Source organism: Lepidochelys olivacea, assembly GCF_965140295.1.
Source record: "Lepidochelys olivacea isolate rLepOli2 genome assembly, chromosome: 24".
Taxonomy (NCBI): domain Eukaryota; kingdom Metazoa; phylum Chordata; order Testudines; family Cheloniidae; genus Lepidochelys; species Lepidochelys olivacea.
This window is the reverse complement of record NC_140434.1, coordinates 8,600,913-8,615,592: the sequence shown is the minus strand read 5'-3', so window position 1 is coordinate 8,615,592 and position 14,680 is coordinate 8,600,913. Positions and strand designations below refer to the sequence as shown.

Sequence of the window (14,680 nt, the reverse complement as noted above, 5' to 3'; positions counted from 1 at the left end):
GTTGTGATGCTGTGTTATTATATACTTCTTTTCTCTTCCCCCTCCTAGTGGGGTAAAGTTGGCCTGTGCCTCCTGTCTTTTTGCAACATCTGAAGGTGATGCAATGGCCAAGCATCTGGTCTTCAACCCATCACATGAGTTCAGTAACATCATTTTCCGAGGTAAGATTTTGAGATGAAGCAGAAATGTCACATTATACTGTAGCATAATAGTAATGTTCGGCATAATGCATTATTTATAGACTATGGGCCAGATGCTTCCCTGGTGTATCTATTTGGGATGAATTTGGCCTATAATTCCTCTAGCTTTCCATGCTATTTAGATGTAAAACATAGAGTAGATTCATAGATTAGAAGGTCAGAAGCAACCACTGTGATCAGCTAGTCTGACCTGCTGTATAACCCAGGCCATAGGACTTGTAGGTAGATGTGTAGTGTTGTGGACCCTTCATAACAGAATGAGAGAGTCTGTCTATTCTGGAGGTTTGAGGGGTTGGTTTAATATCTCCTTTCCTTTTTTGCATATAGTTACAGCTATATGGCTGTGGGACTCATCCAGGGGCTGCATGAATGCTGTTAGTAAGTTACTCTTCCTCTGAGACACTATTGAACCAGTGAGAGGCTAAGAGGCATTGTGCTGCTGCTGAAATTACAAGTTTGGATGGGTCTTAAAACTTGCATCCTAGACGCTTAACATTAAATATCCCTATTACATTTTGCTAAAGGAAGGAGTTACCTCCAGTGGACTGGGCAAATTCCAGTTTACTGGCCTATATCCGGCCTAACTGTATTCCTCCTGTGGATTCAAATGAATACAGTATTTCTCTGCTGGTTTTAATGGTCATTGTCTAGTGTTACTGTGCATTGTTAGCTGCTGTGCATCAACCCAGAGGTGGCTGCATTTCAGTGTTGGATACAATGATTACTCTATGGGTGTGAAATTACACATATAAAGTGTTTGCAAATTGTGTTGAGATCCTTCAGGATGACTGACGCTGTAGAGGTACAAGATCATCATCTTAGAAAAATGATTTTTGTTGTTGTTGTCTGTCTTGTTGATTCACTTTCTGTTTGCAAACTAACCTCCAAATATTTCCTTTTTCAGGGCCCACTTGGATTTCACATTCAAGGTAAACTGTCTGACATCTCTCATCTGCCAAATACTCTTCTAGTTTTTGTTCCCTGTTTTTGTTTTTCTTGTTTTAAGCTGGTTCTCTGTGTTCTCTCCCTTCAAGGCACAGCCAGCCCCATGACGGAAGCATGAAGAATATATACTCCACCTATCCCCCAAGTAAAGCTGCTACTGTGAAAACAAAGCCTTTGTTAGCTGAGAAGGATGAGATGGAGCCTGAAGCGGTGCTAGAGGCATATAAGAGACCTGCGGTTAGTCAGGAGGAAGAGTGCTTAAATATTGATGATCAAGAAGAAGAACAGCCAGCAAAAGAGCCCGAACCTGTAAGCAAAAAGGAACAACTGTCCGTGAAAAAGCTTCGTGTCGTACTGTTTGCCTTGTGCTGCAACACTGAACAGGCAGCAGAGCACTTCAGGAATCCTCAGAGGCGTATCAGGCGCTGGCTGCGAAGGTTTCAAGCTTTCCAAGAAGACAACTTAGCATCTTTGTCAGAGGGCAAGTACCTCAGCTTAGAGGCTGAAGAGAAGCTAGCAGAGTGGGTCCTCACACAAAGAGAGCAGCAGCTGCCTGTGAACGAGGAGACTCTCTTTCAGAAGGCAACCAAGATTGGCCGGTCCCTTGAGGGAGGCTTCAAGATCTCCTACGAATGGGCGGTGAGGTTCATGCTCAGGCACAACCTCAGCATGCACACCCGCAGAGCAGTGGCTCACCCTCTCCCCAAAGACGTAGACGAAAATGCCAGCTGCTTCATTGAGTTTGTGCAACGGCAGATCCACACCCAGGACCTGCCACTCTCCATGATCGCAGCCATTGACGAGATCTCTCTTTTCCTTGATGTGGAGGTACTGAGCAGCGACGACAGGAAAGAGAATGCATTGCAGACAGTGGGGACCGGGGAGCCCTGGTGCGACGTTGTCCTCGCTATCTTAGCTGATGGCAGCATTTTGCCAACTCTGGTATTCTACAGGGGTCATGTAGAGCAGCCTGCCAACGTGCCGGAGTCTATTATATTGGAAGCAAAGGAGAATGGGTACAGCGATGACGAAATCATGGAGCTGTGGTCTTCTAGAGTGTGGCAGAAGCACACAGAGTGCCAGAACAGCAAGGGCATGCTGGTGCTGGATTGCCACCGAACACATCTGTCTGAAGAGGTACTTTCCTTACTGAATGCATCCAGCACTCTGCCAGCCGTAGTCCCTGCTGGCTGCAGCTCCAAAATCCAACCCCTAGATGTGTGCATAAAAAGGACTGTGAAAAACTTCTTGCATAAAAAGTGGAAAGAGCAAGCCAAGGAAATGGCGGACTCCACATGCGACTCGGACATTCTTCTCCAGCTGGTTTTATGCTGGCTGGCGGAGGTTCTGGAGGTCATTGGCGACTGTCCTGAACTCGTGCAGCAGTCCTTCCTGGTGGCTAGCGTGCTGCCGGGCCCCGATGGCACGGCCAACTCTCCCACACGCAATGCCGACATGCAGGAGGAGCTGATTGCCTCTCTGGAGGAGCAACTGAAGCTGAGCGATGAGCTGCAGGACGAAGAAGTTGGATTCCAGGATAGGACCCGTGCCGAAGAATCTACAGACCCAGAAATCCTCCACCAGCTCTTTGAAGGGGAAAGCGAGACTGAATCCTTCTATGGCTTTGAAGATGCTGATTTGGATCTGATGGAAATCTGAGCACTAATCTGAGAATCATGATCCAGAAAGGGTTATTTTTTAAATAAATGTTGGATGAGACCATTACACTTCCCTGTGGATTTGTGGGATTAGGAAATTTGTAGGTGATCACTCAGATTAATAGCCATTTATGCTGTTCATTTATAAGTTTTGTGCTTTTTTTTAAAAAAGAAAAAAAAGAAATCACTGTGTTGGTATTTTCTGAAGCTATATTGTGGGTGAATATTTTTGCGTTTTCTTTACCTCACTGTATTATAGTTTTCTGTTTTATTGTGCAAAAATGTTTTGAATTATACTACATCGTCAATGTGACCATTTCTAAAGAAAGGAAAAAAAAATGTAGCTAATGAACCAGTATATAAATCTTTTGGTTGTCTTAACACAGATTTTTTTTTTTTTTTTTTTTTAAACACTTGACCCAGAGATTTAGGTTTCTGTAGTAACTTTAGATATGAATTATTGCTTTAATGTGTGAAACCTTCTATTATTGGCCATTAAGATTTGGGTTTTTGTTTCTTTTTTAAAAAAGAAAAGAAGAGCAATGACTTTGCTTGTGAATCTTGACACAGGGTAAAACACAAGCGATAGAATTTTGCCTGTTCAATGCCAGCAACGGTTCTTAGGAGCCATTAGTATTTGAACTGGGGTTGAACTGAGATCTACATTTAGGGAGTTAGGTACATTGTTAAAGCCAGCCTCTCGTTTTTGAGTAGACTTCATGACAACTGGAGGACACTGTGTGTGATGGTTTCATTCCGCCACCCAGGAAACCATCTGACACCCACCCACCTTGCTCCAAAGAATTACTGACAGAGGGTACATGACGGAAGAGACAAGACAAGCCTGTCTTGATCTTCCTGTACAATAGATGGGAGCTAAAACTATATGGACCATTAAACGACCTTTTTAAACTACTAGTAGTTGATAAACCTGCTTTAACCAGTGGCATCAGACACTACGTTCCTTAGAATTAGAAAATCTGATTTAATGAAACAAACTGTGATGTGCACAAAAGGAAGACGTTTGTTTTTATTTTTCACTGCCAGCTTAAATTTTTCTACAATTTGCATGTTTGAGGGTTTTTTAATTGTATGTATTATGGTATAAACTGAAAGCATTTTGACATACAAAAATCAGAAGCACCTGCACCTTTCTGTTTCCGTAGAGGTTTTTGAGAACCTTCCCTATTACCCAAGGAAAGCAGGAGGCAGCATGTGCAAACCTGTAAATGGTTCATCTTTAAAGTGTACATAAGTGGAACATTTAATAAAACCAGGGAAATGGATTTATAAATATGTGTTTTTATTATGGAGAACTATTTAACTCTTGTGACTTTGATAGAAAAGTACATATTATCCTATATTAATTCTCTTGCTCCTCTGAACTCTGCAAAAAATGTGAAGCTGATGAAGTTTTTTCTTTGACATGACCAATTCCTGATTTGATTCCGTTTGTACACAAATCCTCTGCTTGGGAAGGGACTCAGTAGCTCAGTGTGTCTGGAAAAAAGCCAGAGATGGGATAGTAATGAAATGGCTTTACATGTAGTTAACACTTAGAGCCTGATTCTGCCCTCACTTGTACCTGTGCAACCCTCCATAAAATCAATGTGACTTTAGCAGAGTTTGGCCCCTAACTGCCATATATTAACTACAGTAGGTTAAGTGGGACAGCCTGTTGTCGTGACTTCAAGGGGTTTTAAAAAAAAGTCTGAAAAGCATAAATACATATTTATATTGTACTGTATAAATATATTGCATTTCATCTTTATTTGGCAACCTCTGCATTCTTAAACTACAGCTTAAAGTTAAGTTTTTACCTCATAGATGCTGATAAATGCACCCTTTTCAAATGAAACTTAAGCAGCAGTCATATATTATAATTTCAAGGCTAAATCAGTTGCAAAGAGAGAGCCCGGTTTAAGCAGACTATTCAGTATTTTAGCTACATGTAGCTGCATTCTTTACTATCCTCCTAATGTATTAGCTGGCTAGACACACAACCTGCGATTCCAAAAAAGTGGAGGCATCTTATCTCTAAGTGCTTGTACGATTGTCTTAAGAGCATGTGTGCTATGGGCAGTTTTTTGTATGATGTTCATACCAAGTTGTATCCTACTGTCACCTACTATTATGATGAGGCCATTTGATTACAGAACTCTTTAAAACTCCTAATTTCAAATGGTTTTAGTTCCTTCACTGTAATCACTGTTGAGGTGAGGTTCTCTTTCAAGGGCTTCATCCAAGTCCTTTTAGAATTTGATGTAAGCAGGACCTCTGGTTAAACCAGTGAATGGTAAGAGCTGTAAGACTGTCGAAGACCAGCCATATACATAATCATTTGTGAAAGTATAAATGTGTCAGACCATCTATTTAACTGAATGAACTGGTATTTTAACTCTTTGGAGGTAATACCTTTTTGTTTCTTAAGACAGCTATAAGCTAAATAGCAAAGGTAGTTTGTTTTTACTGTTTACAAATGGTCAGTAAAGCATTAGGCCCGTGACCAGAGCGCAAGCTTGGGAGCTAGCAACTCAAGTTCTAATCCTGGCTCCGCGTTGATATTATGTAGCCCTGGCCAAGTCACAGGAGTCTAAAGTTAGGCATCCAAATCCCTGTTCAACTTAAAGCAACTGTTTGAAAACTTGAAATCCGTAACCTCTTGGTATCAAGTTTTTCCAATCTGCACCATGGAGAAGATATGAAGTATCTGCCTCTCAGGACAAGGACATTGGATTACTTAATATGCTTTAAGTACAAGCCTGCTCATAAAACACTCACTTGTGAGTAGTCTTTGCAAGTCTAATTTTCCTGGGTAGTGCTTAAATAGGGGGGCAATAGGCACAGTAGTCAGCAATGAAACTGATGGTCCCATGGATGTTTTACCCTTCTGGAATTACTTGTGAGGAAAGGTTGGAGCCCTGTGTTATTACTTAGCTGATGTCATTTAGCACTTGCTCCATTTTCCTCCAGGGCAGATTGGAAGAGGCCCTGGAGGTTTTTCGCCTTCTTCTGTAGCATGGGGCATGGGTCACTTGCTGGAGGATTGTCTGCTCCTTGAAGTCTTTAAACCACGATTTGAGGACTTCAGTAGCTCAGACATAGGTGAGAGGTTTTTCGGAGGAGTGGGTGAGATTTTGTGGCCTGCATTGTGCAGGAGGTCCGACTAGATGATCATAATGGTCCCTTCTGACCTTAGTATCTATGAATCTATATGGTGTTATTAAAAATTGTGTTTTCATTGCACCTGGGATTGGATTAAAAGGTGAGCTAAAAGTTCTTACCTATCATGATACAAATGCATGGCCCGTTTTCTCCATCAGTTGTTGGTATTCCAGGCTGTTGGGGCTGCCCATGTTGTTTGAGTAGTTGTCACAACTCTAAGCGTGCACCTCTATTAAATGACTAAATGTTGATATTTTTCTGAAATGCATTGCAGTTCAGCTTCAAGATAAATTGAAAGGCTGTTCATGCCTACAACCATGTAGCTCTTAATTTTGCCAAGCTTACAGTCATGCCAAGTCATTCCAAACTGATGCTACACTAACGCTTTGCAGAGTGCTTATGTAATAAGTTGCAAAACTGATCACATGGTAAGCAAAGAGACTGCATCTCAAAACAGTTTTATTTTCCCAAGTGTCAGTTTTTATTAATACTTCAGCTGTTAGCATGTAACAAGTTGTGTAAGTGCAATGCTGGCCTAGTAATAAGATCTCGTTACAGCTGCTAAACTCTTGTGGAGAATGGTGGGCAGGAAAGGGAGAACGCTGCACTTTTCGGTTAGAATGACCAGGCTTGGGAATAAGTAATGTAACAGTGAGGTTTTGCTCTGTATCACCTCATGGTGTTAAATCATGTAACTGAATTGCCAGATACTGGAATAGGATATCATCAAACCTAGTTCCATAGTAAATAAGCAGGAAACGCTGGAGATCAGCAGCTCCAGAGCAAAACAGATGAGGCAACTGTTAACTCATCTATCTGAAATGAAGGGGGTTCCTGTTGCAAGGGCAGATGAACTTGGCAGGTAAGTAGTATTTTCACATGCATTACAATAACCTGAAGCCTTTGCCTTCAGCATGTCTCCATCTAAGCACAGACCCTCTACAATTAAAAGCATCCTGCTCAGCCAGTACAGGACCCTATAAAGCAAACTTCGGTCACCCACCCTGAACCACGCTGTCAGTCACTGAAAGGGCAGCAGCAGGTCTGCCTACCTCGATTCAAGTTTGCAACTCCAGTCTTCCACTGCTCCTGGATATTCCAAATGTGATGGCTTGGAAAGATTTCTGTCCTTGGATTAGTGCAATGCCCTCTACAAGGAACTTAAATGGATGCAGAATATAGTTGCCTGCTTACAGTGTTCCCTGATGTGAGCATGGTAAACATGCCCACAATTTAAGACGTTTTAGGTAACATCCCTGAACAGTCTCTCTGGGAGCTGGGTACATTCCATGACCTATTTCCAGAAGTGTTTGTACTATTTTAAGTTAATCTGTATGTACAGCTGGATCACTAGATAAAAGTGCTTTCTAAGCACAGAGGGAGTAGTATGGGGCTTGTACTGACAGAAGCAGGACGAGTGCAAGACAAGATGTCCAACTGCTAGACTTAAAGGCCAGTAAGGTGTGTGTAGAGTAGGAGACCCCACTGTTGTCCATCCCTCATCTGTTTCTGCATTAGAGGGTCTATATAGCGCCTACGCTGCAGCTATGACTAAGGGAATGTCTTATAAATGTGCTATGCTTATAGGATAGAACAGGTACAGCCTTCTATCAATGATGCTGAAGTCATGGCCAGGCCCCTGACAATTGTGAAAGGTAAGTTTACCAGCACAAAGCGGATGCTCCATTAAATCCTGGCCTCTTCCAGAAGAGGCTCATATACATCTGCACCAACCATTAAAAATAGTTAATTTCTCAGAGGAACATCTGACTCCCTGTGAACCTCAAATACTCTGACCCTTTGCTTGTTCAGTAAAGCTAAAAATGAGAGATTTTCTTCTAGTACACCACCAGTTTTAGATGTCCCACGCAGAGTACGTTTTCAAGCTTAAAATACGTAAACTTGTTTCAACATGTTTATTTCATTTACAAAACTTGTATAACTCAGGGTTGCTCAGAGCGCTACGCTCTGGTAGAAATAACTGATTTACACCGTGCATATGAAAGACTATATGGATGCACCAGGCTCAAGCAATTCTTCAGATTTCATTCAAAGCCACTGTAAAGAGATTTTAAAAGGTCAGGTTGTTTGAAGACAAGTCAGTTACACAAGAAGCACACACAAACTAGAGTCAACATCAATAAGCGTGAAAGACAGATTTGGGTGTTTTAGGTGTTACAGTGCTTGATAAAAGGCAGTTGCCCAAGACAAGTGGAAAACTGGTGAACAGGTAAGTCAGCAGCAGATCTCTTCCCTAGGAACCTTTGTCTAGTAATGGCTTCATACCCTGGCCACCGAAACAAAGCAACCAGGTCCAAGATTTAGCCAACCTCAAATACCTTAGAAGCTGTCCCTTGGTGCAGAAAAGAGTTTTCTAGAATAAATGCTTTCCCCCTTTTTGCCAGAACTATGCATTCATGCCCCCAGTTTCTTCCAAGCTATGACATCAAGCAGAAATATTGTTCCAATAGCAGAGCAACACAACTTTAAAAAAAAAAAAATCTACAAACCCCCCCTACCCCCCCAAACAGGGGCCAGAAGGAGGCTCAACTCCCATGGCAGTTAGAAGCTTGAGGGCAGAAGATGGCCTTCAGTTACAATACATTTGTCAGTTTGAGTGACGTGTACAACTTTTGGCAAGTTACCGGATCAGATGTGCTATGTCCCAGTTGGTTTCTACGGACAGAGGTCCTTCCACTTCAACTCCTTTCTCGGTCACTATGGCAAGTTCGTACTAAGGAGGAGGAGATCAACAATTAGAATTTCCAGTAAGCCCTAACTAATGCAAATGAAATCTGAGATTGCAAGTGCTTTGACATTGGGTAAATGATAGTTTGTGACCAAAAAATGAATATCTGAAGTTCACCTTTCACTGAAGAAATTTGCTTTAGTATAAATACTCAGTTAGTGTCACATTCAATTACCTTCACCTAGTGCTTTACCTTTCGCCCAGCAAAAGCAGAAGTCACGCACAGCTAACTGAAGGACTGGATTATAACTAAAAGTCTGAGCCCTGACACTCCTTATCTGAAGTCAGTTAGCAGGAGCTACCCACTCTAAGCAGCAACGTCAATTCCCAGATCCCAAATGTTCAGAGAAACATCAGCTAATTTGGTGTATTTTGCCTACTTAAATATCCTTACAGAAACTTGAGACTAAGAGTTTCTTTGCCAGTTCTGGTAGTTGGCAAACTGCATTTTGCTGTTGCTAGGGATGGAGGAGCCACTGCAAGTCTTGAAAAGCTGGATTTCCAAGATTAGAGCAGGGAACAAGGACTGAGCTCTCTTCCCACCTTTGCTAACAACCCGTGACGTGGGCAAGTCACATCTCAAACAAATATACTCCCCATTTCACTACCTCACAAAGATGCTGTGAGGCTTAGCAGCTCTAAACCACTCTGAAGTCAGGGGAAGGAAGTTGTTATAAGACAGCAGAGTATCATGACTGAAGATGAATCACACAAACTTAGAGGCTACACTCTGCATGTCAGTTGAGCCAGCACAACAGGTACTGTAGTTCCTGCAGGATGACCAGGAAACACCAAGGTAGGATACTTACTCTGTTAAATGATCTGGCATCTCTGTAGTACAGGATTTTCATGCAGCGCTCAATCAGGTCCCGGGCCTCGTCCTTCGTCAGGACGGGTTTCTTCTCTAAGACTTCTCTCATTAATGGCTGCATTTAAAAAATAAATAAATAAATAAACAAACAAAGCATCTTCCATAACAACTCAGTTCCACGAGGCTGAATTTGCAGTTAAAGCAAGAGAGCAGCATGCACTAGTCACAGCACGTCATTAGCAGAGAACTCAAGCCTCTGACTCACACGTCCCTGCTCTTGCCACTAACCTGTGCTGCTTCTCTCTACAGTTCCCAGTCTATGTTCTACCAGCACTTACCTGAGCTAGGTAAGCTCCATAGCCAGTAGCGAGTGTAGGGTCTTCATAGGCAACACCCAACATGTCAACGTACCCTAGAAAACTGAACACAGAATCATTCCTGGGGGCACAGAAGAAACATCAGCATCTGGGACAATTCCTGGTGGTGTAACCAGCTTACAAAGGAAACTCCAGCACAAGTTGACAAAGCAAACACTCCTCAGGCTAGCCAAGAAAAAGGTGAAGTCCAGCTGATACTCTAGGCACACAGGCAACCAAAAGGAAGGAAAGTTCAGGGGCTCCTGTTTTAACAGATAGTTCTTTCGAGGGCAAGCATCGAACAAACTTCCAGTCTACTACTCAAAAGAACAGCTTGGGATCAGGGTATTTTCTAGCCTTCAGGTACACGGCTTACTCTTTTTAAAATACCCTCTAGTACTGCCCTCTGTAGCAGACCGCATTAGAGTGGGATGTGTGCTGCTAGACTGAGGGTCAGCTCCTCTGTGAAGTGGTTTAGAAAAAAAGCCATCAGTAAGTATGGAATGGGAGCTCTCTCTCCTAGACAGGCTGTCCCTGACAAGAAGCAAGGAGAAGGCTGTAAAATGACTGCCCAAGGAGGGGAAGTGCATTTGATCTATGGGACACCAAGGGCCACAACGGCAGGAGCATGCAGCTGTGTATCAAAAGGCAGGCCTCACCTGCACACACACACAGGGGAAGCAATTACACAGTCAGTTGCAACAACTGCATATGCACATTATATAGGCAGTCGTGTGCCCCGGTACTGAAAATCTGCAATGGAAAGGAAAAATAGATCTATGTACCATGATACAAGATATAGTCTGACCTGAAAGAGGCAGAAAATTAATGCCCCAAGACCTCAGATTAGCTAGTAACAAAAGTTTGATCAGCTAAGACCACATTGAAAGCCCTTTCCTATGCTTTACAAACATTTTTAGATCTTTCAGATTTACTGTTTGTCCTTGCTTAAATCAAGCCCTGAGCTTTATTCTACCAGGGACTATAAATGACACCAATTTCTATCGTGCGGTGAGTGGATCAAGTCCCTGAAGTGGGCATGTAGCAGAGAAGTAACGCTACACATCTCACATGGTTTGTGCAGGACTCACCTCTCCCCATTGTAAAAGCCTCCAATAACAACAGTATTCCAGAGTGGATTCATCTTGGATCTCCGGCTGTACATGGCTCGGGTCAGCCAGGAATGAATGGCCTTTGGACTGTAACTGTGACCATCTCCCAACAGCTCCTCATCAATTCTAGTTTAGAGAAGAGTTTTAGACAACTTAGAAAAACCTACCAACCATTTGACATTATTTAGATTTAACCACAGCCCCCACCCCTGCCAGCCAGGCTAGCAATAAGACAATATAGCCTATATACTAAATCCTCACAGGCTGTTAAAGCAAAAACACATCTCTGCATTCTTACAGCTCATCAGCCATAGATCTAAAGTAAATGAAGGGTAACTGGAGAGACCTGTTGATAGGTCCAGTGAATCTCCAACAAAGGGCCTGTGAGGAGTGATTTGTAGTACAGAATTTGCGATTTCCTTCTTGGGGTGAAGGAGACTGCAGATCAAGAATCAATAGCCCTGTATTAACCTCCAGCTAGTCTGCATGCTCAAAGCCAGCTAAGTAGGAGTGGTAGTGGTGGGACCTTATGGGATGGAGACAAGTTTGCACTCTTAGGGACAGATGAACAAAGAGCTCACACTTAAAATGACACACCGGGTTTTAGCATCTCTGGAGCTAATTCATTTTGTAAACACTAATTTGGGGTATTTGTGTTACTTTCATTTAAAATATTTTGTTTTAGTGTTAATGAAAGATGCTAGACTGGCAAACCCTAGAGAGCATAAGAATGGGCATACTGGGTCAGACCAATGCTCCATCTAGCCCAGTATCCTGTCTTGCAACAGAGGTCAGTGCCAGATGCTTCAGATGGCATGAACAGAACAGGGCAGTTATTGAGTGACCCATCGACCATCCCAGCTTCTGGCTGTCAAAAGTTTTAGGTACACCCAGAGCATAGGGTTGCATCCCTGACCACCTTGGTTAATAGCCATCAATGGACCTATCCTCCAGGAACTTATCTAATTCTGCTTTGATTCTAGTTGTACTTTTAGTCTTCACAACAATCCCTGACAAGATCCGCAAGTTTACTGTGCGTTGTGTGAAGAAGTTCTTCCTTTTACTTTTAAGCCTACAGCCTATTATTTTCATTGGAAGACCCCTAGTTCTTGTTTTATGTGAAGGGGTAAATAACACTTCCCTATTCATTTTCTTCACACCATTTATGATTTGACAGAACTCTAGCATATTCCCCCTCAGTCATCTCTTTCCCATGGTGAACAGCCCCAGTCTTTTTAATCTCTCCTCCTAAGGAAGCAGTTCCCTGCTCCTAATTATTTTTGTTGCCCTTTCTGTACTTTTTCCAAATCTCATATCTTTTTTGAGATGGAGCAACCAGAACTGCACACAGTATTCAAGATGTGGGCGTACCACGATTTATATATTGGAATTATGATATTTTCTGTCTTATCTATCCTAGGGGTCGGCGACCTTTCAGAAGTGGTGCGCCGAGTCTTCATTTATTCACATTAAGGTTTCATGTGCCAGTAATACATTTTAACGCTTTTTAGAAGGTCTCTCTCTAAGTCTATATATTATATAACTAAACTACTGTCGTATGTAAAGTAAACAAAGTTTTCAAAATGTTTAAGACGCTTCATTTAAAATTAAATTAAAATGCTGATCTTGCGCCACCGGCCCACTCAGCCCGCTGCCGGCCTGGGGTTCCGTTCACGTAGGCCAGTCGCAGGCTGAGCTGGGCCTGCGGCCGGGACCCCGGCTGAGAAGGGGCCGGCAGCCAGAACCCCAGACCAGCAGTGGGCTGAGCGGCTCAGCCCACTCCCAGTCTGGGATTCCGTCCACCGGCTCCTGCCAGCCAGGGTCCTGGCTGCCAGCCCCGCTCAGTCCACTGCCAGTCTGGGATCCCAGCCCTGCCCACATAGAGTGGGTACCTACCTTCTCCCTGGTTACAGCCCATTCTCTTCCTCTCTCTCTGCACTGATCTGAGGGTGGGAGTGCACTGAGCACAGGGCTGGGGGTGAAGGAGCAGGCTAGGGGTTGGGGTGTAGGGTCTGGCCAGGAGCTAGAATGAGGGAGGGGGCTCAGGGTTGGGGCAGGAGGTTTGGGTGTGGAGTGCTTACCTGGGCAACTCCCATTTGGTGCGAGAGGTGCAGGTGGGAATGGGGGAGGGGTGCAGGAGCTCCCATGTGGTGCGAGAGGTGGGGGTGGGAATATGGGGGTGCAAGAATGCTAATGGATTGGCGAGGCATGATTTCCCTTTACAAAAGGTGTGTTGATTAAATCTTCCCCAACATATTGTGTTCATCTATGTATCTGATCATTCTGTTATTTACTACAGTAAAGTCCAGTGGAGCCAAGTCTAGGTATCCACAGCATAGGCAGAACAGTGCAAGCTTGCTCTGCCTGGGAAATGGGGCTCCCTCTAATGCAGAGAGAGAAGGCCTGTTTCCATGGGTCAGCAGAGGAGAAATACTTACACCATCTGGTCAATAACCTGCTTGAGGTACTGGAAATCAGCGTAGTCCCCAGATGCGCCCAGCACAGTGTTATCATTCACTTTCATGATCCTGGAAATGTTACGAAACCGGGCCAGAGAGCCGTAGGAGCCCAGCATGTCTGCAGCGATGATCACACCACCGTCAAACTTCACTCCCAGCACCGAGGTGCCTGTCACCATGGGATTCCTGGGGAGACAAACAAAACCATCAGCACTCCCCGCACTGGACAGCCAACAGCAGCATTACTCTTCTAACGGCCCTTACTCCTCTCCCGAGCCTGACTCGCGGATGCAGACTGTAATTCTGCTCCAAATGAACCCTACAGCCACACCTTCCCCTCCCCAATGGGGGTTGGGCCAGGGGCTGCTGATTACATGGGGACCAATGGGTCACAGAGCACGATGGCAGGGCAGCACAGGCACGTACAATAGGGGCTGTGGAAACACCAGCCTCCAGGGACCCTGGGGGCGGGGGGGGCAACCCTGTTCACCCCTTTCCCAGAAGACCCCAACGTTGTCCCCTCCTTAGCAAAAGAAAGCAATTCACCTGGGTCTGCCAGGCTTTCAGCCATCTCCCCCACATCTCTCCCTTCCCCACAGGGCCACGTGGGTGGGGTTAGCCCAGCCGCCGTCCCCTTCCCCAGGCCCTCCCCTGCCTCCCCCCAGGCCCCCTCCTCCCCTCCCCCCAGCCAGGCCCCCTCCCCACCTCTCTCAGCCCCGCTTCCCCGAGGCTCCGCTCCCCCCGCCCCGCATGAGGCCGCGGCCCGAACCGAAAGCGGCTCCCGGTCACTCACTGGGTCCGCGTGAGGGGGCCCCCGGCCCCGGCCAGGAGCTCCAGGCCCGGGCCGGCCGCGCTGGGGCAGGGCAGGCTGTACAGCTCCCCCGGGGCCGGGCCCCCGGCCCAGAACGGCAGCGGCAGCCGCATCCCCCCAGCTTCCATCTTAGTCACTCCGGCGCGGACTGAGTCTGTGCAACGCGCAGGCGCAGCAGCCACTATCCGCTCCCGCGCGCCGTACGCCGCCATCTTGAGCGTGGCCCCTACAGAAAACAGGCGAGTCCCATTGGGCGCCATCTTGGGTGCGGCGTGGGTGGGGACTGGCTCCCAGCTCCTCCTCCGAGGGCCTATGGGTGCAACCACCTTGAGCGAAGCCCTGATAGCAATAACCGCCCTGAAATAGCGACTCTTGGAGCTGTGACCTGCTCTCATTCAGCGCTACGGTGTGTTA

At 45.1% G+C, this 14,680-nt stretch overlaps 2 protein-coding genes across 11 annotated transcripts in view; one reads left to right on the top strand and one right to left on the bottom strand.

The window, feature by feature from the left end:
* The window catches only part of POGZ (pogo transposable element derived with ZNF domain), a 59,056-nt gene extending 54,959 nt beyond the window's left edge, over window positions 1-4,097 (top strand). For all 10 annotated transcript variants that reach the window (XM_084613145.1, XM_084613153.1, XM_084613149.1 and 7 more), the window contains 3 exons: window positions 49-161; window positions 1,105-1,129; window positions 1,235-4,097. In XM_084613145.1, coding sequence (XP_084469271.1) covers window positions 49-161; window positions 1,105-1,129; window positions 1,235-2,804 — 1,708 coding nt within the window. In that variant the 3' untranslated portion in view covers window positions 2,805-4,097. The remainder of the gene's footprint in view (window positions 1-48; window positions 162-1,104; window positions 1,130-1,234) is intronic.
* Window positions 4,098-7,870: 3,773 nt separating this feature from the next.
* PSMB4 (proteasome 20S subunit beta 4) lies at window positions 7,871-14,433 on the bottom strand. The gene is made up of 7 exons (XM_084613163.1): window positions 14,249-14,433; window positions 13,435-13,641; window positions 10,976-11,122; window positions 9,867-9,948; window positions 9,527-9,643; window positions 8,614-8,702; window positions 7,871-8,026 (listed from the first exon to the last, which is right to left on the bottom strand). Exons 1-7 carry the CDS (start codon window positions 14,392-14,394, stop codon window positions 8,014-8,016), a joined length of 801 nt encoding a protein of 266 aa, XP_084469289.1. The 5' UTR covers window positions 14,395-14,433; the 3' UTR covers window positions 7,871-8,013.
* Window positions 14,434-14,680: the final 247 nt, after the last annotated feature.